The sequence below is a fragment of the Equus przewalskii genome, chromosome 14 (assembly GCF_037783145.1).
Source record: "Equus przewalskii isolate Varuska chromosome 14, EquPr2, whole genome shotgun sequence".
NCBI classification, from domain to species: Eukaryota; Metazoa; Chordata; class Mammalia; order Perissodactyla; family Equidae; genus Equus; species Equus przewalskii.
In genome coordinates, this window is record NC_091844.1 from 12,473,980 (window position 1) to 12,500,949 (window position 26,970).

Here is a 26,970-nt window from a genome sequence, read left to right on the forward strand (position 1 = left end):
CTCAACTGGGGGCAGCAGCAGGAGCTCTGACTGCCCGTGGGTCTTGTCCCCACGCACCAGCTCTGCCTGCCCATGGGTCCTGTCCCCATGCCAGCGGGGGCAGCAGCAGCGGCTCTGCCTGCCCGTGGGCTCTGTCCCCATGCCAGCGGGGGCAGCAGAAGCAGTGGCAGCAGAAGCTCTGACTGCCCATGGGTCCTGTCCCCATGCTATTCTATACTATTCTCTAAATAAAAGAGCACTACTGCCAGATCTTGAGAGTCTAAGAAATCTTTCTTTCGACTCCTCGGCTCACTGACCCCGCATTATTAAGTACAGTCATTTTGTAGTTGTGTCTGATAATTTTGTTATCTGAAGCCCTTGTGGGTTTGCTTATGCAGCCTGTTGTTTTTGCTAAATCTCATTCATGGTGCCTTGTTTCTTTGAGTATTTGGTCTTTTTTTTTTTTTTTTAACTGAAATCTGCTCATTTTCTTGTAATTTTACAGGGGATTTCTGCAAATTAAATTCTCAAGCATATTTTCAGTGTGAATTTGGGCAAATTTACATGGGGTCCAACTTAAGCTTCCTAATTCTTAGGGGTAAATTTTCCCACTCTGTTTCATGCCAGGGCTTGAGATGGCCAACTTTTCTTGCTGTCTCGCCTGGGTAAGAAGCTGGGGCTGGGCGGGTTTGCTTCTGTTTTACTCTCATTATCTCTGAGGGCGTAACTCTTTGGTGGTTCCGGGTTTTACGGAGGAAGGAGTTCCTGATAGATTCCCCACCTGGCTGGGCCATGGGCTTTATCTCTTGAACTTTGGGCTTTGAAAGGATGTGACACCAAAGCTCAGTCAAGCTCATCTGTTTCAGAAAATCCTTTCGGGGCTCTGCTCACCTCTCTGAATTTCCACCTCCACTCAGTTCCCACTCCAGGAATGCTGTTCCTTTTTGCCAGTTTTAGGATGCTTCTAAGAAGGTATTTTATATATTTTATTCTAGATTTTTAGTTTTGGGTGGAAGGAGTAAATCCAGATACCTAGACATTCCATATTATTGGAAACTGAAGTGTCTATATATTTTAATGTTAAACCTTGAATTTCTGGGACAAAGTCAAGTCTGTCATGATATATTATATTTATATAATATATATATTATATATATAAACCATGCATATGTAACATTATTGAAATGAGTTTACTACTATTCTGATTTTTACATCTTTGTTTATAGTTGAGATTGTCCTGTAATTTTTCTTTCTTATTCTATCCATGACTGATTTTTTTTTTAAAGATTTTATTTTTCCTTTTTCTCCCAAAGCCCCCCGGTGCATAGTTGTGTATTTTTAGTTGTGAGTCCTTCTAGTTGTGGCATGTTGGATGCCACCTCAGCACGGCCTGATGTACAGTGCCATGTCCGTGCCCAGGATTCGAACTGGCGAAACCCTGGGCCGCTGAAGCGGAGCATGTGAACTTAACCACTCGGCCACAGGGCCGGCCCCTATCCATGACTGATTTTTTTAAAAGCCTGATACTATCAGTCTTTAAATGAGTTGGGGAGTGTTCCCTCCTTTTCTCCTAGACTGAGACCCAGAGAGGGGATGGGACTTGTCCAAGGCCACATGAGTTTTGTAGCGTGGTCAGAACAGAGGTCTCCTGACCCTGAGCCCATGGCTCCTCCTGGGCCCTTCACTGCCACCCAGCCATAAAGAGGGCACAGCCCGGCTTCCCCCTCTGCACTGAGTGTCCAGTTCAGGAGGATGCTGAGTGGGTGAGTGGGACATAGATGTGCAAATGGATGGGTGTATGGTTGGATGATGGATGGATGGTGAATGATGGATGGATGGTGAATGATGGATGATGGGTGAATGGGTGAATGATGGATGATGGACGGGTGGATGACTGCTGGATAAATGGATGATGAAGGGATGAATGGATGGATAACGGCTGGGTTGGCTTTCCCCCTCTGAGCTCAATGGCCCAGCATGAAGGAGGTGGTTCAGTGCTTACACCTGGCGCAAAGCCACCTGCCTGGGTCCGATTCCTGGCTCTACTCTTTAATAGCTGAGAGGTCCTCACAGCCCTCAGCCCCAACCTCCCCAACTGTGCTCATCAGGCCATGACCAGGGTGAACGTGCTCAGCACAGTGACCAGCCCAGAGCAAATGCAGGACATCCCCCATCCCAGACGGCAAGATCAGAGCTCCCTTGCCTGGATTGTGCCAAGGCCCTGGGGCTCAGGTGGAGTCGAGCATTTCTGTGTGGTGGTGGAAGGAGGCTCCTGTTGTCTGTCTTCCCAGCTACTGCTGAGATGCCCGTCAGCCAAACCTGGTGACCCATGTCTGTATTCACCATGGAGGTGATGTCACATGACACTGCCAGACCCCCCCCCCCGAACCTCCCTCTTCCTCATCCCCCAGTTGGGGAACCCCCTCACCTCCCCCCAGGTTCTCATTTCCTACCCCTCCTCTGCATAACCCTCACTGAGTTCATACTTTTGAAAATAGCAGGAAAGGAAGATGTCTTCAGGCAAATTCTGCTTCTTCCCTGTGACCTGCACCCTCTAGCCAAGGGGACATGCAGAAATGACTTCCTGGAACTGGCAAAGAAAAATGATGTGGGGACGAAATACAGATGGCGCCTCAAGAAGTCACCTTGCCCCCAGCTCTGTGTATAGGCTGCAGGACTGGAGCTTCTCGTAAAGACTCCGAGGATGACTATGGGCATCTCTTCCCTACTCCACCTTCTGTGACGTCACATTGGGAACTTGAAATCGAGCGTGAAAATTGCAAACGCTACAATTCGGGGAATGTTAAACATTTACCAGCACAGAACTGGGCAGGAGCCATGGCTAATAGCAGCAGGGATGGGAGGGGCCGGACTGAAATTCAGAGTCGGGATAAAGCCAACAGGAGTCCCTCTCCTTTGTCAAGTTTATTTTATTAAAATATACAGACTGAATATTGGTGGGCACTGAGAACAGGAACCACCCTCCCAAGCCGCACAGAAGGAGATGCTTCTGCCATGCAGACATGCCGCCAGTCCCTGTCCCAGAACGGGAGACACACCACTCCTGGTTGGACGTGTAGCCAGTCTGGCCCGAGGTCAGGAGGGGCAGGGGAATGGTGGTGACCCTCTTCTATGGCCTTGGGCCTTTAGAAGCAGAGCTACACCAGCTGGGAGGTTCGGGCTAGGGGTAGGGGAGGGGGAGAAGATCCCTGAGCCAGGGAAAGCTGATACCCTCCTGGAGGAGAGGAGAGCGACCCCCCAGTCAGACTGGAGATGGGGTGTCAGTGCAGCTCTGGGAGGGAGGATCACCTGTGTGTGGGTGTCAAGGGGTCCCCATGGCTGAGCCAGACCAGTCTTCACAGCCTCTGCTGCCCAGCCTTGCCTCCGAGGGGCCTGCTCCCCCTGGGGCCAGGCCTGAGCAGCGATAGGACGGCAGCCGATGGAATGTATCACGTGGGAATGTTCCTTGCAAGGGCCCCGTGCTGCCTGGGGCTGGGTTCCTTCTCTGGGAGGCCTGGGCAGGAAGGGGCAGCCTCTCTCTCTCTCTCTCTCTTTCCTGGCGACTTTTGTCATCCTGCCACCCGGCCTTAGGGCCCTCAGCCCTCACTATTGGCTCTGGCTTCAAGGTGACACCAGATTCCACTCCCAGAGCAGAACCCAGCCAAGCGGAGTCCCCAGGGTTTGTGCTTTTGAATGATGAGCTGGGCTGGGTTGGGCTGGGGATGGGCTTCGAGCCCCTGCTGCTCTGAGGCACAGAACTGACCCCCACACCTCTTCCCCAGGGCCACCTGTACTGGGGCTGCTGAGACCCAGGCCTCAGCCCACCAGGAGGGCCTTGTCTTGGAAAAGCAGTGTCCTTGGCTCTCCTCGTGGGCTGCGACCTGAGCTGCTGGGGGTGCTTGTGCTTTTTGTGGGGGGTTGGGGTGGAGGAGCAGCCACACTGCTCCAGGCCCCTACCCAGGAAGGGGGGCGGTGCTCAGCCAAACTCCTGGGCTAAAGGAGATGGGGCAGAGGGGTAAGGTGGGGAGAAGCCCCTTCCCAGGCCCGCTCCGCCTCCTGGGCTCCCCGGCTGCCAGCCCTGAGCCATAGGACCTCTTCTCAGGACCAACAACGACCTTGGAGGGAAACAGCCTAGAGGCTGAGGGTATGGGCGGTCCCACCCACTGCATCCCCACTGAGCCAGGACTGGGGCAAGGGAAGGCTTCTCCCATCCAGTGGCGCTGGCAGACAATTCCCCTCAGATTCTCCACCAAGAAACCCAATCCCTGAACTTGAAAGGCCTCCCTTCCTGGGGTGGAGAGGGCACGGAGCCCAGTGGCCCCTCAGCACCCGAGCTTGTCCAGCTCAGTGGAGTGGCAGGCATCCTGGGACCCGGAGGAAGCATGTCCACAAAGCAGCAGGCTGTGTCTCCATCACCACCTCTCTCCTCATCAGAACTTCCTGGACCTTCAGCTGCTCTCCAGGGTCGTGTGGTGAGGGGCATTCTGGGAGTGTGGTTGGTGGGCAAGGAGTGGCTGGGGGGACAAGTAGGCCAGAGCAGCCCCCAGAACCTGGCCCGCGTGTGGTGGGCAGGAAGGGTGGCAGGAGGGCGGGGCGAGTGGGCACACACAGGAGGCACCTTTGCTTTGGAGACTGGACCCTCCTCTGCAGGAAAGCTTGAGCACTCTCCTGCTAACACCCAGGGCCGGCCGCCTGCAGACGCTGTGCTTTGAGCTGCCCACCTGGAGGCGGCTTCGCCCCACTGGCCTGGGACAGGGCCTGGCGAGGGGTGTTCAGCTCTTGTCACCTTAATCCAGCTCCCAGCCAGACTCAGGCCTCCTTGACCCTGTCTCCCTCTGCCAGCCCAGAGGAATGGAGTCCGTGTGTGTGTGTGTGTGTGTGTGTGTGTGTGTGCATGTGTGTGTCTAGAGCAAACTGTTCACTTTTTGCCAAATATATTAGAAAAAAGTTTCTCATGGAGGCTGCTCCTGGCAGGACTGAGGTTTCTTCGGGGCCAGGGGTGGCAATGGCCACTCAGGGAACCCCCGACATGTCCTAGATGACATTCTCGAACAGCTGCATGGAGCTCATGATGTTTTCATCCTGCGTGGAGAGAAAGGACAGGAGGCCAGGTTAGACTCTGGGTGGGCAGGGCGGGGCAGTGCCCAAATCTGACCCCCGGGAACAGATTCTTGCCAGGGACTCGGAAGCCTACAGGGAATGCTCTGTCTGGCTCTCTGAGCGAGGGGGGAGCTGGTCCAGCACAGCCCGTCTTCAGCCCCACAGGCTGGCTGCAAGTCCGTCTGGGAGCTGCTAACTCGCTGATGGACAGACCTCCCTACTGTGCACAGCTGGGGGCAACTGGAGGCCGCCCTGGGAGTGAGGCAGGTGGCCAAGGCCAGTGGAGGCCCGGTGTCCTGCCCCATGGAGGGAGCTCTGCAGAGGAGGGTCAGCAGCAATGCTGGGGAGGCTCCAGGGGCCTTTTCCCAGCGTGACCCCATCCTGCAGGCCACAGGACCTAATCACCCTTCCTAATGACACCCACCATGCCTGCCCTCTGACGTGAGGCACTACAGGGCAGGGCTGAGGGGTGGTGTGCCCACGTGGGTCGAGGGCTGGCAGGGGCGGGTAGGGAGGGGATGGGCTCAGAGGAAAGAGTCAATGTGGGGCTTGGAGGTGGGGAAGGGCCTGGGGACAGGCAGGGGCAGGATCCTGGGTGTCTTCGACTCCCCATGCCACCTACCTTCTGACAGGTCTCGAGGAACTCATCAATCGTCACCACCCCGTCTTGATTGCGGTCCATTTTCTGCAACCCAAGCCATGCCCTCAGTGAGATTGTGTCCCACTAGGGACGGCCCCTGCCCAAGGCCTGAGGACACGGCAGTGGGTGGGCTCCCTCCACCCTAACCTGTTCCCTCTGTCCCCTCCCCCGGATCCAGGCCACCTCCCACCCACAGCTGACCTCTCTGGCATCTTCAAGTCTGCTCCCCACCTCCAGCACCTCCCTGACTTACACTTCCTCCTAGGCTCACGCTTCCCAGAATGCATCCCCCCGCTCATCTGATGCTCTCACCTCCCTGACAGGCAGCCAGAACAGAAGGGCCACGTGTCTAGAGGGCCCCCAGCAAGGGGGAGGCGGAGCCTTCAGCCCCTCTAGTTCCCACGGACACAGAGCAAAATCACCCAATCCCACTCCTCTCACAGAGAATTTCCCTGGAGGAGCTCTTGGAAGGCACCAGAACACTGGCCCGGGGTGACAGCTGTCTTGGAATCCACGAGCCCCGGCCTGCCCTGAGATGAGGTTCAGCGGATCAGGAGTGGGGTTGGTGTTTTAATTCACTCCTCAGGATCCTGACAACCAGCCAGTGGGGGATGCAAGTGTAACCTCCTCATGGGAGGGAGAGGGGCTCAAGAGGAAGCGGCTTGCCCAGGGTCACCCTAAGAGCAGGAGCCCCGTCCTCTTCTGGCTGCCCTTCCCTGCATGGCCCGGGCTGGAGCGCTTACCTGGAAGAACCTCTCCACGTGCTCCAGAGGCGCGTCCTCCCGCAGGATGGGGTAGGTGTGGCGGCCCATCATGTCATAGATCGACTTCATGATGGCCAGCATCTCCTGGAAGGGGGCCGGTGCGGGTGGCATGAGCTCGGCTGCAAGGATGTGGGGGCTGGGAAGGCTCGAGGAGAAGGGGCTGCATTACAGAGTGGGGGGCACCTCCAGGGCAGGGGTGAATGAGTGAGAGGGGCTGTGTGAGCTGGACAGAGACCAACTCCCCGCCATCCAGTCTGCCCAGCACGAGCTTCCGACTCCATGAGACATTGGAGATAGGTTTTTATGTGCAATCGCTCAAATTTGAAACTACTGCAACTATTTCATATACAAAAAAATTGTTTGGGGCAAAAAAACCCCGACTGTGTGCCTGTGTGGTGAGGCACCCGTTTGCACCCTGCCTGAAGGGACCACACTGCCTACACGGATTGGTGGGAGCCAAGGCCAGTCCCCCACCCCAGCTTCTCCACTTGTGTCTCCCTCAGGCCCTCCCTGTAAGAAAGGATGATCTGAGAACACTTATTGAGCTGGATGTCCCGGGCGTCCAGGACCGAGAGCCCAGGAGAGGAGGAGAGTCTTTGGCTGCCTGTCCCTCCCAGCGCTAGGCTGAGAGCCACATCTCCGGACAGGGAGGTGGGACAGGACAGCTGGGGAGCAGACAAGAGGAGAGGAAGAGAGGATGGGGTGGGGAGCGGTGGGAGGGGAGGCGGGGCAGATGGGCCACCACCCCAGCCACCCCCGTACCTCTTTGGTGATGTAGCCATCTTTGTTAATGTCGTAGAGGTTAAAGGCCCACTTGAGCTTCTCGTGGACGGTTCCTCGCAGGAGGATGGAGAGGCCAACCACAAAGTCCTATGGAGGGAGGGGAGGCTGAGGAGTGACAATCCAATACCAGACTCTGTTTCCAGTGATCTGTGTGGCTTCCACTGGGATTCACACGTCTAGAGGTGAGGAGCCTCCGTGACAGAGTGGGCCAAGACAGTGTGAGTGTGTGAATGCGTGTGTGTGTGTGTGTGTGTGTGTGTGGCAGGGATGGAATGGACGGAATGGTGGCTGATGCTGATCTTCTCAAATAAGGAGACTCAAATACATGGTGTCTTAGACCATTTAATGCATCGCCACTGATAGGGAAGATCTGGGGGGCTTTTTAATAATGGGGAGTACTCCACTTGATCCCCACTCCAATTTTGGATCTTCTGGATCTCAGGAAGCCTGTACCACAAGAGAGAGAGACTAAGGGAAACAGAGTAAAGCAATTTGGGAGAAACGAAAATTACTCCCGAAGAAAAAAACTTAACAGAAACTATCAGATTCAGAGATTAGAAATCTGGCACCCTAAATTAAGACTAGGATAAAAAAATTATCCTTTTATAAAAAAGGAAAATTGAGAACAAGAAAGAGCTGTTCAGAATTCAAAACAAGAAAGGGAAATGACAGATTCAGAAGAAGGGTTGGAAGAGCAAGTGGAATCCTCTATAGAGTAGCATGAAAAGGCGGAGCTGGAAAATGGGAGAGAAAAGAGAAAGATAAGAGGTGCCCTCCGGAGGGACCGACAGTCGGACAGCAGGAGTTGCAGGAAGAGCCAGACGGAAGCACGTCAGAAGCAGCAAAGGACTTCCCAGCACGGAAGGCTGTGCGTGTCCAGGCCCTGCCGAGGCCCAGCACGCGCATGGAGGCAGCCCGAGGTGTCACCTGCTGGCATACAGCACGACGACACTTCAGGAAATGGGCAGCAAAGAGAGGATCCTATGAGCTTCCAGAGAGAAAAACCAAACCAAACAGAAAAAACAAAAGCAGATCCTGTACAAGGGGCAGGAATGGGCAGGCTCTGCCTCTGGACAGCAACACTGGAGGCGAGAAGCCAGTGGAGCGAGGCCACCACCGCAGGTAGCTCTGGTCCCACGCAACACAGCAAGCAAGAATAAGAACAGGACAAAGATGCTTCCAGACATCCAAAGGCTCAAGTCACCTCCCACGTCCTCTTTTGTAGGAAGCTGCTGGGAGATGGGCCCCTGAAAACAGAGAGTAAAGCAAGAAAGACAAAGGTGACAGATTCAGGAACCTGGAGACCCAAACCAGGAGAGAGGGGAAGAGGTCCCCAGAGGGCACCCAGTCCCCATGGAGGCTGGGGAGGCGCTGCAGAGGGATGCCCATCAGACGACTGGAGAGGGCCTGGGGCTGCACTAATGATGAGGCCACAGAGAGCAGCAAGTGAAGAGTCAGGCCAACGTTTAACTGTGGGCAGAATAAGAACATGTGCCGGAGGGGAGCGCCTCCTCGCAGCTCCTGCAAGGCTCTGCATCCGAGGAAACGATGTGTCCTTGTCCAGTCCAGTCCCACGGTTCTGTCGGAAAGCTGAGGACGGGAAAGGCACGTGGCGCCTCGACTCCCCATCACCCAGGGTGGAGCGTCAACAGGCAGCGTCTCAAGCCGACAGTCAGGAAGGAGCGACAGAGCGGGCCGTCGGGAGCCGTGCAGACAGGGGAAGGTGGCTGCCTCCGTGGGTTGTGGGGGTGGCTAACTGCTTTTTTTCCAAAGCACACCCTGTAAATCTACTGGACTCAAGTCATGTGTGTGTGTGTAAGTGAAGAAAATGAAAATACATGGAAGGAGAAGCAATGCGAAGGCCCAGCACCTCGTCCTCCCATCCTGTCTTCACAGTCCCCGGCCTGCTGTGTAGAAGCCCTCATGGTCAGCCTCCACCCACGAATGTCCCCAGTCAGTGTTCCTTAGCACGCGTGTGTGGTATAGTTGTGAGAGTACCAGGAGAGAGGTGGGTGGGACCGTCCCCTGTGAGGCCACTGGCCCATTACACACAGATGACCCCAAGTCCAGGCAGCCACATCTGGGTGCTAGTTCTAACTTTCCAGCCCCACACAGCAGTTTCACGTGGGACCGTCACTAGTTGTAACTCCTTGCCCTTAACTCTGAGATGGACAAAGCCCATCACATCCAGAGCCGCTGCTCTGCAGCTGTCCCTGAGGCAGGGCCCAGGGAGGGGGAGGGGCTCCTGCGGTGACACAGTGACTCCAGGCTAAGACACCCCTGAGGGCACACGAGGGGCACCTGGTGGAGCACAGAGCAGGAGCTCAGCCAGAGGGTGGGACAGAGTGTGTGACTACGGGGGTTGTGGGCATTCTCTCTGGTTACCGCAGTCACACCAGCTTGGCCAACGGCACAGGGAGCAGGTGACTGCAGGGGGAGGTAATGGAGAGGCAGCCGCCGCTCCTCCAGACACCCACCTGGCCATAACTCCAAACGAGCAGCTTGGCCAATATCACTTTCGAGCTGGCTGGGCAGCCCGGCTTGATCCTGGGTGCTGAAAAGCCACCAGCAGTCTGAAGAATTGTTTTTAAAGCTGTGCATGTCACTGGCATGAGGAATGAGTTGAATCAGAGAGGCCCGGGATGGCACGAGGGTTTCGGCGCATCTGTGTGCGCACAGCCCACGCCTGGTGAAGGTGGGCCAACAGGAAGCTCCCTCCTGTGGGTGCATCCCGCAGGATCCAAGAGGACCAGAACCGCTGCTAGACCCTGAGCGGGGATGTGGGATGACAGCTCCCGCTTGGCAATGCTGAGCTTTGCTTGGTTTGCCGTTTTGCTTTCTGTCACTCTTTTTGGTGAGGGCAGGGAAGTTACAGTATTTTACCATATGGGTAACCTTTAATATGTGTCTTGTCTCTCAAGAATATACAAGAAGGATTGATCTTGTAAATACTGATGGGCCAATCTGACTTTCCATTTTAGGAGCATGATGATGAAACGTTCAGCCTGAGTCAGTGAGGGGAGCCGAGTGTCACCCCCACCCCTCAGGAGCCTTTCTGGCCACGGGGATCCCAACCCAGGGTGCGCCCAGCCTGGAGCTGTGCCATTTGGAGGGTCCCTGGGGAGACATGTGCCCTCCTCCCTTCCTGGAAAAGCCTTCCTAGAGCAGAACACTGAAATCAAGGTCCTCAAAGTAAACGAACATACCCGGATGAAACCAGAGGAATTAATTCCACATGCAGAGAAACCCTGGGAAGGCCTGGATGAGGCCACAGATGAGCGACCTTCTGAGAAGGTGCTTCAGCGCCAGCACCCCCAACTCAGCCACTGACAGCACCCCCAACACAAAGACCCACCACCTGCCACCTTAAAGGGACCACAGACCCCTCCCTCAGAGGAGCGAGGGTGACGACCACAGTAGGGTGACGGAGGCCTTCCTGACACCTGCCACGCACCGCTGATGTCTGAGTAATAACAGGCACCCAGCGAAGCCCTGGCTGGGTCCACATGGCTGGAACCCACTAGATTCCTTCTCACACTTTGCTCCCGGAAGTCTCAGGTGTCTCTTGAAGGAAACACAAGAAAACGGTCACAGGGAGGGGCGGGGGAGGACAATGATTCTCCCTGTTTACTTCTTCGTTCTGACTGGATTTTTTACGATGCGCAGGTATCAGTGAAAATTTTAAAGAAAGATGAAAACACTGCACGTTTACACACGCCCTGGCCCTAAGAGCGTGGCCCGGAGAGGGAGGGGTCCCCGTGGTCACCGTGTGAGCAGGGCAGTGGCCTCGGGGGGCCCCACCTGGCCTGGGTGTCGGTGGGCCGGGCTGGCGGCGGCGCAAGAACCCGGAGCGGCGCGTTATCGCCGAGCTATTATTACCCGGCGGCCGGGGCTTCCCGAGCCCGCCCTGCCGGCCGGCCGGCTGCTTTCCTGCCCGCCGCCCTTGGCCCTGGAGCCGAGCGGGCGGTATCGATCAGGCCGGCTCCCAGCGAGGTTTTCCTCCGAAAAGGTTTCAGCTTTTAGCCTGCAGCTATTTTTAGGGCGCGGGCTCCACCGCTGGGGCATCTCTCCAAGGATGCGGGCCGGCCGTGCGCCTGCGCAGAGCCCAGCGCGGCATCCCGGCAGGTGGCGGGCGGTGGGCGCTCCCGCCAGCGCCAGCGGGGCCCAGGCTCCCTCACCTCTCATCGGGCCGCTCAGGCTGAGGCGCGCTGCCTGCTTCCTGGCCAGGGGGTAAACTCTGGGGCAGGGGGCCTGAAACGCCACCCTAGCGCAGACCTCTGAGCTAAACCTTGCCCCCTCTTCAAATGCAAATTCCCGTGGGTCACGACCACCTCCGTGCGCCTCAGGGGCTCCCTTGGCCTGGCGGCGCTGGAATGGAAGAAAAGGCAGCGAGGAGGGGCAAATTCCACGGACTTCAGCTGGGCCCATGGCTGGCCACGCATGGTCCCCTCGTTCCCTGGGCGACACACTGGACCAGTTACAGCCAGGACCATGTCTGAGCCTCTGGACAGCCTCGAAGGGGTGGCACCAGGGCAGGACGATTACCCCCGCAGAAGGCTGCAGGGACAGGGGGTGTGGAGGGGTCAGCAGGGACCTACCTCGAAGCGGATGGCCCCGTTCCCGTCGGCATCGAAGGCATTGAACAGGAAGTGCGCGTAGGTGGTAGCATCTGGTAAGAGCGAGGACGAGGGCTGGGGTGTTTTGGGGCTCCCTGGCAGCTCGAGCCCCGATCCCATCCCAGACAGACCTGCCGAGGGTTCCAGTTGTGTCCTGGGCTGAAGTCCCCCCTTCCAACAGGACAGAGGCAGCACCAGGCCTCGAAGGCAAGGGGTGGCAGGGAGGGTAGAGGTGGAGGTGAAGGTCGTCGTCGTCGTGGTGTGTCCCCCCTTCCCCTCCCCCGGTCCCGCCCCGCCCCGTAAAAGGGATGCCCACCCTCTGCAGAGCTTGGGCTGGAGGGGGACGGGGGTGGACTCCTGGCCTCAGACTCACCTCCCTGAGGGAAGAACTGCGAGTAAATGAGTTTGAAGGTGTCTTCATCCACCAGGCCTGTGGGACACTCCTGCAGCAGGAAGTCACCCCCTCAGCAACCTCCGCCATCCCCTGCCCCACACTCTGCCTCTGCAGCGCTGGCCTCTCTCTTGCCTCTGGGAGATGCCTGCTGCCCGAGCCACTGCTGGGCTCCACCGAGCCCTGGGCTGGAGCGAGCCTGGCCATGGGGCAGGGTGAGGCAGGAGGGGGTAGGTGGGAGGGGTGTCCCCTCATGCCAAGCTGGTCTCTCTGTATGTTCCTCCCCTGTGCCAACATCGAGGCACACAGAAAGGAATGTGGTGCCATCTGCATACCGATTCTGGGTCTTGGCCCACCCCCTAGACAGCTATCCTACAAAACATGAGCCCTGTAAAGGCCCCTGGGATATTTACTGTGCCATGGAGAAGTTTCTAGAAGGTTCGCCTGGGCCAGAGTCCTTCCAGCCTGGATCCAGAGACAGGAGGGCTGGGTGGGTCAGAGCCGCTGCTGGGGGAATGGGGAGCACTCACGTTCTTGAAGCCCCTGTAGAGGGACTGCAGCTCCTTCTTGGTGAACTTGGTCTGTGCCTGCAGCTGGTCCAGCCCCTCTGGTTGGTGGCGCACTGTGGACAGCTCCAGCTCACTGTCGCTGCTGTCTGGAGGGGGACACAGACCCAGGAAGGTGGAACATGTGGCCCCGCTCCTCCATCTTGCTCCAGTGTGGGCACCAGGCCACAGGCTGAAGTAGGGATTGGAGGGAATCTCCTTGCATGACTGCCATGCACGGCCACACAGGCTGTGCACTGCACAAATGGAGGAGCTATAGCGGAACAGCACACTCAGGAGATGTGCCCCATGGCTGCTCTGCTGCCCTGCTCCTCACACAGTGGGCCCTCCCCACTTACCTCACCTGGGGCATGCCCACCCTCTCAACCACATGCTGGGATGGGGGCTGGGAGCTGGTCTTGTACTGGAGAGACACTGAACAAGGGGAGGCTGGAGGGAAAAAGACAGCAGGACAGGCTCAAGGGTCTCTTGACCTTCAATACCCAATTCTGCCACCTCATCCACTCCACCTCCTTGACTTCCCCCAGGAATGGGGACGACACCACTCTTGGCCCATCACAGCCTAACAGGCAGCTGCTCAGCTGCGTTTGCTGTGGGGTGTTGCTCACATTTAGGTGAGAAGTCAGACCTCAAGGGCCTGTAGGGCAGGGACCAGACCTTTTTTTTAGTAACAACACATCCAAATGTTAACTAACGATGGCTCCCTTTGGGGGACGTGGATTTCAGGTGAGCTTTACTTTTTTATTTATGATGTTTTTTACCTTTTCCTAATTTTGTTTGGTATGGCATGTATCACTTTCATAACACAAAATACAGCTATAGACAAAACAGCCCTGAGTTCCTGCACCTTGCTGAGCAGCATGCTCACGTATCACAGAACTTCCCACTGAATGGGAAGCAATCCCGATGCACTGTCACATCTCCGGCCTCCCCGTGCACCCCGCAGAAGCGTGTGGCCCTCCGTGACCATCGGCACGGCTGCTGGCTTTCTCCCTCTGCAGAGTGAGCTCTGCGAGGCAGCCTCCTTGCACTGTGCGCGCGGAGCCTCCCCCCGAGCCTGCAGAGCCCTCTGCTGGGCCTGCGCCGTGCCCGGGCCTCTCCTGAGCACAGCCTGCTCACACTCACCTCGAGAGCACCCTGAAAACTGCCCAGCCATCGGGCTCTGATGCCTTGGTCCATGCACATGCCCAGTCTCCAAGACAGCGATTTCACACCTTCCTTCTCTTTAAATTTCCAGTACCTCCTCCTTCATCCTTACCCTCAGGTTGCTGCCAGCTTCACTGAGAAAATAAAAGCCACAGCAGAAAACTTCCCCAAGTTCCTACCATCACACCTACCCAGCTCCCTGCATGTGGCCCAGACACTGCGTTGCCTCCTGCTCTAGGGATGAGCTGTCCTTGTTCCTGGCTAAGGCAAACTCCTCCGATTGCGCAGTGGGTCCTGCCCCCTCTCACCTACTCAAGCCTGTGGTCCCAGTAATTCTTGCCACTCTTTCCTCCTTCCTTATCGTCTTTCTCCCCTCCCTTCTGGATCATTCCCATCACCATAAGGACATACTGTTAAATCTGGCAATCATTAGTCAAGTTAAGTATCACAAACCTTGCAAGCCAGCAAGCCCACTCTGGGTAAACATCCCAAAGAGAATCTTACCCAACTAAGGGGACCTGCACACGGATGCTCGTGGCACCAGTATTTTTGATGGGGGAGTTGGAGGCATCCCACGGGTCCACCAAAGGCAGGACAGGTGGGCACAATATGGGGGATGCACGCCAGGGAGAACCGTGCTGTGGATTAGAGGTACACAAAGCAGCATGGAGGGATGTTAAAATAAGGTCTTACACCAATTAAGAGGCAGACATTTCAGACTGGATGAAAAGGTAAGATCCAACTCTATGCTAGTTACAAAAAGGATGCCCTTAGCACAAAGATGCAGACAGATTTAGAAAAAGGATAAGAAACCTGGTGTGGCTATATTAATACAGAATAAAGTAGACTTTAAGACAAAGAACACTACTAGAGACAAACAGGAACATTTCAGATGATACAAGGATTAATTCATCAAGAAGACAGAACAACCTGAAATATATATACAGTCGTACCCCCTTATCCGTGGGGCATATGTTCCAAGACCCCCAGAGGATGCCTGAAAGCACAGATAGTACCAAACCCTATATATACTATGTCTTTTCCTTACATACATATTTGAGGTGCAACAGCATAACGAGCACGAAGTTTTTCTTCTTCTTCACAATTTCACGGATAGAAGATTCACTCTCACCGTAGATCTTAGCAACCTCAGCATATGGCTTTTTTCTTTCCTTATTAAGCTGAGAACTTTCACCTTTTCACTTAAAGGAAGCACTTCACGGCTTCTCTTTGGCATATCCGAATTGCCAGCATCACTACTCTTGTATTTTGGGGCCATTATTAAGTAAAATAAGAGTTACTTGAACACAAGCAGTGTTCCTTGACAGCTACTAAGTGACTTACAGGTGGGTAGCATATACAGGGTGGATGCACTGGACAAAGGGGTGAGTCACGTGCCAGGTGGGATGGAGTGAGATCTCATCACACTACTCAGAACAGAGCACGATTTCAAACTTGTGAATTGTTTATTTCTGGAATTTACCTTTTAATGTTTAAAGATCACAGTTGACTGTGGGTAACTAAAACTGTAGAAAGCAAAACCACAGATAATGGGGCTACTGTATATACCTGGTAACAGAGCTTTAAAATACCTGAAGCGAAAAATTCAGAACTAAAGGGAGAAAGAGATAAACCACAATCATAGCTGAAGATTTTAATATCCTTTTCCGGTAAATGGTAAAACAAGTAAAGACATAAAAAATTTGAAAAACACTCTCAACCAATTTGATCTAATTAATATTTATGGAACACTATGCCCAGCACCTGTAGAATACATGTTCTTTTCAAGAGCACATTCTCTAGTTACCAAGATACATCAGATGTTTGAAGATAAAACAAGACTGACCAAAATGGTATTAAATTAAAATCCAAAACAAGATATCTAAAAAATTCCTAGTACTTGGAAATTAAACAACACACTTCTAATTATCCCATAGGGCAGAGAAGATAAATCACAAGGAGAATTTTGAAATATATTGAATTGAATGATAATGAAAACACAGAATATCAAAATTTTCTGGATGCAGGTAAAGCTGTGCCTACAGGGAAATTTTTAGTTTAAATTCCTTTATTAGAAAAGAATATAGGTGTAAAGCCAGTGATATAAGCTTCAGGATCCATGCTTTTCAGAATCTCGAAAAAGAAGAGCAAATTTAACTCAAAAATTATTAAAATAAAGAACATAATAAAAATAAGAGTAGAAATCAAGGAAAAAGAAAACAGATAAACATACAGGAAAACCAATAAAGTCAATAAGAAACTCAGTAGGCAAGTCATAGACTGGAAAACATATCTGCGGTGCACATATCTGACACAGGACTCATTTCCAGGATATATAAAGAATTCCTACAAATCAACAAGAATACAACTACTAACTGAATTTTTAAAATAGGCAAAAGACTAGACCACTTCATAAAAGAAGATATACAAATGGTCAATAAGTACAGGAAGAGATGCTTGGCAGCATTAATCGTCAAAGAAATGCAAATGCTCCAATGCAAAGTGCAAAATACCCAATAATCTATCATTTCAAAAACACTGACACCACCAAATGCTGGCAAAGACATGGAGCAACTGAACTCTCCTATGTTGTTGGTGAAAGTGTAAAAGTGTATAACCACGTTGGAGAACTGCTTGGCAGTTTCTTATAAGCATACATCAACCTTATGACCCTATTTACCTAGGATAAATGAAGACATATGTCCATGAAAGACTTGCACAAGAAGATTCATAGTAGCTTTATTCATAACAGTCCCAAACTGAAAACTGCCCAAACAATCAACAGAAGAATGGATTTGTGGCATGTGCACATAACGGAACACTACACTCCATTAAAAAAAGAATGAACTATTGATACACGCAACAACATGGAAACATCTGAAAAACATTATGCTCAGCAAAAAAGCCAGACATGCGAGAGTTCATACTGTATGATTCTATTTATATGAAGTTCTAGAACAGGTAACACTAAGGCATGGTGATAGAAAGCTGTACAGCAGGTGGTTGCTGAAAGGGTGCATACGACTGTCAAAACTCACTGAACTGAACACTTAACACCAGTGCATTTTCTTGTATGTAAATTACACCTCAATTTTAAGAAAGAAAACATACTGCTTAGACTTCTGTCAGCTTAATGATGGAGTAGTGAGTGTCAGACTTACCTTCCCATCACAAACAACTAGAAAACTGGAAGAAATATATGAGGCAAGTGTTTAAAGGTCCTGGACAACAGCACAGATCTTTGAGAGAAAGGAAACAGATGAAGTGGGCTCCACATTCACCCTGGATCTTGGCTGGGGACACTTTCTGGTCCATGATGTAGGGAAGGAGAGCACAAGCCAGGGAGCAGCAGTGAGGCAGAGATGAGGCAGACATCAGAGTTTGGAGCAGCTGAGGCAGATGGATTTGAAGAGTAGAGTCCTGGAGAGGAGGGAACCACACAGAGGAGTGGCCCCACAAGTCTGTGTGGAGGTTCCCCTTGGGGCCTTGGCCAAAGGCTGGGTTATACATGTTCAGAATGGGACTCTGTGAGGCTCAGGCCAGAGCAGCTGTTGGAGGGTAGGGGGACAGAGACCTGAAAAGACCTCTCAGAGTTCATGCAATAATGGGAAAAGTTGGAGTTCTGGCTCAATTAGAATGGAGATATCTCACTAAGCAGCTCCAGCACTCAGTCGAAACCCCAGAAAGGCCATGCTTTCAGAGCAAGGCTCATGTCCAAGGGTAAGGGCTGTGCTCTAGAACTAAGGACAAAGTAAAAATAAACCTATTCGAACTAAGTCTAAAATAAAGTCCTGTCAAGATCAATTTATTGACCACCAATAATCTGGCAGTAATTTAACTGCCCACCAAACCAAAACTCAACAGCCTTTATATTAAGATAATATAATCCAGATTCCCTACAATATACCACCCACAATATCCAATAAAAAATTAAAAGACATGAGAAGTAGGAAAATGTGACCCATAATCAAGAGCTACAGGAGTCAGTAGAATTATTAGATTTTAAATTATTAGAATTATTATAAAAGAACTTTAAAACAACTATCATCAATATGTTGAAAGCTTTCAAGGAAAGAAAAGAGTGAACAGATGGGAATCTTAGGCGAGAACTAAAGACTACAAAAAAGAACCAAATAGAACTTCCAAACCTGAAAAAAAGGAATTCAATATCTAAAATAAAAATACGCTTGATGAACTTAACAGAAATTTGAACCATGCAGAGGAGGTCAGTGATCCTAAAGACAGGTCAATAGAAATTATCCAAACTGCAAACAAAGAGAAAAAAATATAAATAAAACCATGCATAGGGTCTCAATGACAATATCAAGCAGCCTAATATGTATGTAATTAAAATACCAGAAACAGAAGAAAGAGAAACTGGGACGTAAAAAAATATTTGAAGAAATAATGGCTAAAATTTCCCCAAATTTGTTGAAAAATATGAATATACAGATCCAAGAAACACAGTGAACCCCAAGAAGAAGAAATAAAAAGAAAATCACACATAGAAATATCATGGGCAAAAGATGAGAACCAAAGATAAAGAGGCAATCTTAAATGTAGCCAGTGGAGAGGCGGAGCCCCACAGGAGAACAGCAATAAGAAAAACAATGGGCTTCCCGTGAGAAATAACGGAGACCAAAAGACAGTGGAATGACACTTTAAATATTTGAAAGAAAAAAACCTGTTAATGCAGAATTCTATATCCAGTGATAATATCTTTCCAAAAAGGAGGGTGAGATAAAGGCATTTTTCAGATAAATGAAGGATAGAGAATTTGTTGCCAGTAGATTTGCACTACAAGAAATGCTACAGGGAGTACTTCAGGATGAAGGGAAATGATATCAAATGGAAATCAAGATCTACAGGAAAATAACTGGAAGCGAATAGAAACATTTTGAATCGAAGGCGTATGAAAAGATAACATATCAAAATTGGTGGGATGCAGCTAAATCAGTACTTAGAGAACGTTTAATGCATTAAATGCATATTTTAGAAAAAAGAAAAGGTTTTAAATGTTTCCACCTCAAGAAGCTAGAAATAGAAGAATAAACTAAACTCAAAGCAAGCAGAAGGAAACAGGAAAAGATAAGAGCAGAAATCAATGAAATTGAAAACAAAAAACCAACAGAGAACATCAGTGAAACCAAAAGATGGTTCTTGGAAATATCAATAGGGTATCAATAAAACTGATAAAACTCTAGCAAGAATGAAAAGAAAAAAGAGAGAGAAGACACAAATTATCAGTATTAGGAATGAAACAGGGGAAATAAGTACAGATTCTACAGATATCAAAAGGATAAAAATGAAATAGCATGAACAAGTCTCTGCACACAAATTCAATAACTTTGATAAAATGGACCAGTTCCTCAAAAATCACCAACTACCCAAATGAAAAACATCATTTGACCAATATTCCTCATAAACATAAATGCAAAAATTCTCAACAAACGATTGGTGAACTGAATCCATCAATGTGTAAAAAGAATAATACACCACACCAAATGGGGTTTTCCAGGAATGCAAGACTGATTCAATATTTGAAAATAAATCAACATAATCTACCATGTTAATAATCCAAAGAAGAAAAAACACATGATCATATCAATTGATGTAGAAAAAGCATTTGACAAAATTCGATGTCCATTCACAATAAAAACCCTTCAGGAAATCGGAATCCAAAGGAACTTTCTCATCTCGATAAAAGGGATCCACAAAAAGCCTACAGTTAACATCATGCATGATGGTAAAAGATTGAATGTCTTCCCTCTAAGATTGAGAACCAGGCAAGAATATCTGTTTTCTTCTCTCCTCTCCTATTCAACATCATACTGAAAGTCCTAGCCAATGCAATAAGGAAAGAAAGAAAAAGAAAGGAAGAATAAGCATACTGATTAGATTAGAAAGGAAAAAACCCAAACTATCCCTATTTAAAGATGACATGATTATCTATGTAGATAATCCCAAAGAATATACCAAAAAATCCTCTAATAAATAAGCTTAGTAACGTCACAGGATACAAACTCAACACACAAAGACCAATCACACTTCTATAGACCAGCAATATACAATTGGAAATCAAAATTTAAAAAACAATACCGTTTACAGTCACTCACTGCACAAATGAAATACTTAGGTATAAATCTAACAAAACATGCACATAATCTGTATGCTGAAAACTACAAAATGCTGATGAAAGAAATCACAGCAGATTTAAATAAGTGAAGAGACATACCATGTTCATGGATTGGAAGAGTCAACATCCTAAAGATGTTTTCCCAAATGATCTACAGATTTAACACAATTCCATAAAAATTCCAGGAAGATTCTTTTGTAGATACAGACCCACTGATTCTAAAACTTATATTGAAAGGCAAAGGAAATAAAATAGCTAAAAGAATAACGTGGGAGAAATCAGTATATCTGATTTCAGGACTTATTTACTTATAATCATCAAGACTGTTTGGTGTTGGAGGAGAGATAAACATACAGATCAGTGGAACAAAACAAAGAACCCGAAAATAGATCCACACAAATAGGACTGGTTGATTTTTGACAAATGTGCAAAAGCAATTCAATGGAGAAAGTATAGGTTTTTGTCCAACACATGGTGCTGGAAAAATGTGGCATTCATCTACAAAAAAATGAAAAACCTTATATACCATACAAAAATTAACTCAAAATGGAGCATAGATTTAAATGTAAGACATAAAACTGTAAAACTTCTAGGAAAGCAACATAGGAGAAAATCTTGATAGCCTAGTTTTAGACAAAGAGTTCTCAGACATGACACCAACAGCGTGATCCATAAAAGAAAGAGCTGATAAATTGTACTGTTTAATAAAAAATTAAACTTTTCCTCTGCATAGATACTGTTAAATAATGAGGCAAACTATGGACTGGGAGAAAATATTTACAAATCACGTATCTGACAAAGGATATCCAGAATATATAAAGAACTCTCAAAACCCAGCAGGAAGAAAACAACCCGAATTAATACATGGGCAAGAGACTTGATCGAACACTTCACCATGGAGGATATGCAGATGGCAAAGAAGCACACAGAAAGATGTGTAACACCATTTGCAATTAGGGAAATACAAACGAAAACCACAATGAAATACTATTGCATGCCTCCTAGAACCGCCTAACAAATACTGACAATATCAAGCGCTGGTGAGGATGTGGAGTAATGGGAACTGTTACACTTCGCTGGCAGGAGTGAAATCGAGACTGCCACTCTGGAAATCAGCCAGGCACTTTCTTATAAACATACACACGACCCAGAAGTCCCACTCCTGTTTATTTTACCCAAATGAAATGAAACCTATTATATTCACACTTTTATGCAAATGTTTAGCGCAACTTCATTCACAACTGCCAAAAGCTGGAAATACCCCAAATGTCCTCTAGCTGGTGAGTGGATAAACACTGTGGTATATCCACGTGGAGGAATACTACTCAGCAATGACAGGGAACAAACGTTCATAGACATAGCAAAGTGAATGACCCAAGTGCATCAGCTAAGTGAAAGAATCCAGACTCGAGAGGCCAGGTCATGTATGACCCCAATTATACGTTCTGGAAAAGATAAAATTCGAGAAAGCACAGGGAAGGAGAATATATCAGTGGCTGCCAGGGGCTGGGGGGGCGGGGAGGGACTGACTACAAAAGGGGTTGGAGGAGGGAGTTCTTTGTGCTGATGGAATCGTTCTGTATCTTGACTGCAGGAGCGGTGACGCGACTCTGCATTTGTCAAAATTCAGAGAACTGGAGACCAAAAAAGGTGAATTTTACTGTATGTAAATTAGAAACAATAAAAATTAAATAAAAATTAGAATAATTGCTAGACAGGAGGAAGGAAATGGGGGGATAAAATGGAAAAAATAAACAAAATAAGAGAGGGGTTTTAAATGAGTCAAGACTGACACTGTCCCACGAAACCAAGAATATGATAAACTTAATCTTCTGCCCCAGAGGGCCAAAACATAAAATAAACAAAACTGCCAAACTTGCTGCTATTTCTTCCAGTGAAAAAAACAAGGAAAGCAAACTCCCTTGACCGTCCCCTCCCCTCTAGCTATTGCCTTTCTCTCTCCCCCTTTAACTCGTGTTCTCACTGCCCCTCCTCCTCTTCTCTCCTGAACTTAGTCCTGTGGGGCATTTGCCCCACCACTCCATGCAAACTGCTTTTAAAAGGATCACCAGTGATTTCCATATTGCTAATCCAGTGCCCAGCACAGCAATCTTGATTCCTAAATCATGTAACGGCGATACAAGAATGAAAATTATAGTGACAACACGGATGGCCCTTGAGGGCATTATGCTAAGTGGAATCAGTCAGAGAAAGACAAACACTGTATGATTTCATTATATGTGGAACCTAGAAAAAGCCAAACTCATTGAACAGAAAGTAGATTGGTGGGTGCCAAGGCCTGGGGGATGGGGGAAATGAGGAGATCTTGGTCAAAGGGTATCAACTTCCAGTTATAAGAGGAGTAAGTTCTGGGGATCTGACAGACAGCATGGTGACTGGTTGACAGTACTGTATTGTATACTTGAAAATTGCTAAGAGAGTAGATCTTAAATGTTTTCAGCACCACCACACACAAAAAAAGGTAATTATATGAGGTGATGGATGTGTTAAGTAACCTTATTGTGGTAATCACAATAAATTTATAAATTTACAAAATGTTATATGTCAATTATATCTCAATAAACCTGGAAAAACAAACAAAAAGAAAATTAGATGCCCATTTCACTTTTGAACATAGATGCAAACCTTAAACGAATGTTAGCTAGCTGAATCCAACTGAATTAAAAAAAAATACACCATGATCAAGAAGGTTTTATCTGTAAGAGTATAAGAAGGGAAAATCATGCGAAAATCTTAACGCAGAAAAGGCATTTGATAAAGTCCACATCTATTGATAATTAAAATAAACAAACGAAAACTTTTAGAAAACTAGGATCAAAGGGAACTCAACCTAATGCAGCTTATATTTGCAAATCACATATTTCTTTACAGAAAATACTGGATTTAATGGGAAAGGCTCAGCCACATTCCCTTTAAGATTTGGGACGAGCCAAGGTTGGCCACAGTCACCGCTAATTGATGTCCTGCCAATGCTCTAAGGAAATTTCAGAAAAGAAACAAGCGGGGTAAGAATTGGGAAGTAAAAGATAAAACTAACATTAATTGTAGATGCTGTGGTCCCTAGAGAGACCAAAAGAATCAATACACATGAGAGTTCAATAAGGTTGCCAGATACAAGATTAATTTACGAAAATCAATAGCAATTTTCTACAGCTGTAATCACCACCTAGAAAATATAATTAAAAAGATAACAATCAAAACTAAAAAGTATCTAAGTATTAACCAAAACTCAAAGGAGTTCTATAGAGAAAGATAATCTGAATAAATGAGACTTTCCACCTTAGATAGGACCACGTAATATTATAAAGATGTCATTTCTCTCAAAGTACTCTGTAAGTTGAACATAACACCAACTAAAAATTCAGTTGGACTTTTTAAGGACCTCAATAAACTTACTCTGCAATGCATATGGAGGAATAAAAAAATCCAGAATGGAAGAGTGCTACTCTTCCCTGTAAGAGACGAACACATATTGCACAGTCACTGTGATAAAAATTGTGTGATTGGTACAAGAACAAACAAACAGGGGCTGGCCCGGTGGCACAGCGGTTAACTTCGCACATTCCACTTCTCAGGGGCCCGGGGTTCGCCGATTCGGATCCTGGGTGCAGACATGGCTCCGCTTTGGCAAAAGCCATGCTGTGGTAGGCATCCCACGTATAAAGTAGAGGAAGATGGGCATGGATGTTAGCTCAGAGCCAGTCTTCCTCAGCAAAGAGAGGAGGATTGGCAGTGGTTAGCTCAGGGCTAATCTTTCTCAAAACAACAACAACAACAAAAAAGAACAAACAAACACACCAACAAACCGAGCAGAGAGCTCAAAAAGACACCGAGGTAGAGAGAGAACTTCACAGAAGATTTGGGAAAGGTCAGATTGTTTAGTAGGTGGTGTTAGGAAAACTGGCTCAGCACATGTTCCTTTCTTACACCACATGCAAAAGTGGGCTCCAGATGAACTAAAGACCCAAATATGAAAGGTAAGCCGTGGAGCTAAAATAAGATGTGAAAGAATCTCTTGCTAGCCCAAGGGTGGGGAAAGATTTCTTAAAGCTTCAAAAGTTCGAACCATAAAAGAAAAAAATTGATGAATTTGATTACATCAAAACTAAGGATTTCTGTTCAACAAAGGGCACTGCAGCCAGTTAGACACCCAACAAAATGGGAGAAGACAATGTGCAGTGGTTACAACTGATAGAGGAGAACGTCCAGAACAGAGAAGCATCAGAAAAGGGAACCAGAAAGATGAACAAACACATGAAAGATGGCTCAACCTCCTCAATAAACTCAATAAAGGAAAATGCAAATTACGATGAGAATGCAACCCCTCCTAGACTGGCAGGAAATAATAACAATGAAATAAGGAGGCTGACAATGCCAAGTGCTGGAGAGGATGCAGATCAATGGCAATTTTTAAACATGCTAGTGAGAGTGCAAACTGGCACAAACGACTGTGGAAAACTACTTGCCGGAATCCTCCCCCAGGTATCATGCTAGAGAAGCTCAACGCCCAGGAGACACGCACAGGAATATTCACTGGAGCTCCCTACAGTAACAATAGCTTCAATCAGCCAAATGTCCGCTGATGACAGAGCAGATAAACAGATGAAATATTATACAGCAGTGAAAAATGAATGAATTACTGTAACACACAGAAATACGGATGAGTCTTAGAAACATTCTTGGATGAAAAACCAGTAGGAGACCAGTATGATTCCATTTTTTATAAAACTCAAAACCAAGAATAACCAAACAATACATTTGTAGGGATACATAAGAGGTAAAATTATAAATAAGAACAAAAATCCAGGAATGACGAGTGCAAATCTGGCAGGTAGTAACCTCTAGGGGTGGGAGAGGAGAGGAACTCATGGAAAGAGGCAGGCTGGCGGTGCTCCAGTGTTTGGGGGTAGGATGGACTCGCTGGAGTTCATTATATTATTCTTTGTAACTCATATATCAAATATATACATATTTGCATTTATTAGAGTTTGATTGAGGTGTTTAAAAGTAATTAGAGTCCTAGAGCAAGAGAAAATGAGAGAGAGAGAGAGAGAACATACCTCTGGTCTGGATTAAACATCAGACACTTGGAAAATAAGAAAAGAACAGCAATTTTAAGAGAAATGGTCAAAGGATATACATAGGCAATTTATAGGTAAGAAAACAAAAAGCTAATAAGCACACACAGAGGTGTTCAAAATCATTAGTATGAAAAATACATATGAGAACAATGAAGAAAAAATGTTACAGGTGTTAAACCTGCGAAGTCTGAAAGCTCCTTATGCAGTCAAGCCTCAGTTAGGGGATGGGGGCTAGCTTCTCCCCGAGCTCCAGACTCACCTGCCTGCTTTCCACCTGCGCTTGGATGTCTAGGAGGTTCTCTAATGGAACATTTCCTAATGGAGCTTCCCCCCAAACCTGCTCCACCCACAGCCTTCCCCAGCTCAGCTGACAGCAACTCCATCCTGTTGCACATTTAGGCCAAAACCCTGGGCATCGACCTTCCTCCCAACCCTCAACCCACATGCAAATCCTGCCAGCTCTGCTTTCAACACCGATCCCGCCTCTGACCCTTCTCCCACCTCCACAGCCCCCACACAGGTCCACGGCTCCAGCATCTCTCCTGGCTCGTCTCCCTTCCTCTGCCCTGGATCCCGCTGGTCTTTTTTTCAAGCAGTGCTGGAGGAAGCTGCTGAAAACATATCCTCCTCATGCACTCCTCTGTTCAATAACCTCTCCCAAGTATAAAAATCAAAATCCTTAAATAGCCGATAAGTGTGCCCCTCTACCCTGCCCCCCCCGCCTCCCGTCCGTGTCCTCAAGTCCCGTCTCTCCCTTCGCTCTCTCTACTTCAGCCATCCTGGCCTCTTGTGCCCCTCAAACCCATCAGGCACACTCCCTCCACAGGCCCCCCCACTCGCTGTTCTCTCTGGCTCGAATGCTCTTCCCTCCGAATCCATACTCCCTTCAGGCCTCTGCTCAAATGGTCCCTCCCCAGAGGTGCCACCCCCTGCCATTACTATCTCTCCCTCATCTCTGTTTCACTTTCTTCACTTGGCTATGACTCCCTGCCATACGCATGCTTCTCTGTTATCTGGTGCTATGGACTGAATTGTGTCTCCCCACATTTATACGTTTAAGCCCTAACCCCCAGTGTGACGGTATTCGGAGATAGAGTCTTCAGGAGGTAATTAAGGTTAAATGAGGTCATGAGGGTGGAATCCTAATTCAATAGGACTGGGGGTCTTATAAGAAGAGGAGGAGAGATCACCGTCTTTCTCTCTCTATCCCCTCCCCTCTCTCTCCCCCCTTCCACCCCCTCTCCACACACAGGCACCAAGGAAAGGCTGTGTGAGGACGCAGCAAGACGACGGCCACCTACAAGCCAGGAAGAGAGGCCTCACCAGAAACCTGCTGGCACCTTGACCTTCGGCCTCCAGAACTGTGGGGAAATCGACTCTGTTGTTTAAGAAGCCCAGTCTACGGTGTTTTGTTATGGCAGCTCAAGCAGAACAATACAACTGGTTTATCGTCAGTCTCTCTACCACGGGGACCTCGGCAGGGACGGTGGTCTGCTCACGGCTGCACCCACTCTGAACAGTGCCGGCGCGTGGGGGTGCGCCATAACACACGCCGGCGGGATGGAGCTCCACACAGCTGTTTCCTTGGGTGGGTATGTGGATTATTGCCTTGGGTTTTCATTTTAGTGTCTCTAGGCAGGGCCTACCTGAGCAGATTGTCCCAGGCCCCAACATCTCCTGTTGCTCACACCTGTTGGGCAAGGAGGGGATGGCGGAATCAGAGAGAGAGGTGATATTTCATGACGCA

At 48.7% G+C, this 26,970-nt stretch overlaps 1 protein-coding gene across 8 annotated transcripts in view; it reads right to left on the reverse strand.

Annotated features, from left to right (window-relative positions):
• Positions 1-2,891: 2,891 nt before the first annotated feature.
• KCNIP3 (potassium voltage-gated channel interacting protein 3) overlaps positions 2,892-26,970 on the reverse strand; it is a 95,642-nt gene continuing 71,563 nt past the window's right edge. For 4 of the 8 annotated variants that reach the window (XM_070573580.1, XM_070573578.1, XM_070573581.1 and 1 more), the window contains 7 exons: positions 12,804-12,928; positions 12,256-12,325; positions 11,865-11,935; positions 7,246-7,353; positions 6,463-6,567; positions 5,702-5,764; positions 2,892-5,061 (listed from right to left, as the gene is read on the reverse strand). In XM_070573580.1, coding sequence (XP_070429681.1) covers positions 5,014-5,061; positions 5,702-5,764; positions 6,463-6,567; positions 7,246-7,353; positions 11,865-11,935; positions 12,256-12,325; positions 12,804-12,928 — 590 coding nt within the window. In that variant the 3' untranslated portion in view covers positions 2,892-5,013. Of the gene's footprint in view, positions 5,062-5,701; positions 5,765-6,462; positions 6,568-7,245; positions 7,354-11,864; positions 12,014-12,255; positions 12,326-12,803; positions 12,929-26,970 lie in introns of all 8 variants that reach the window. The other 4 variants (XM_070573575.1, XM_070573574.1, XM_070573576.1 and 1 more) reach the window with 1 other exon arrangement.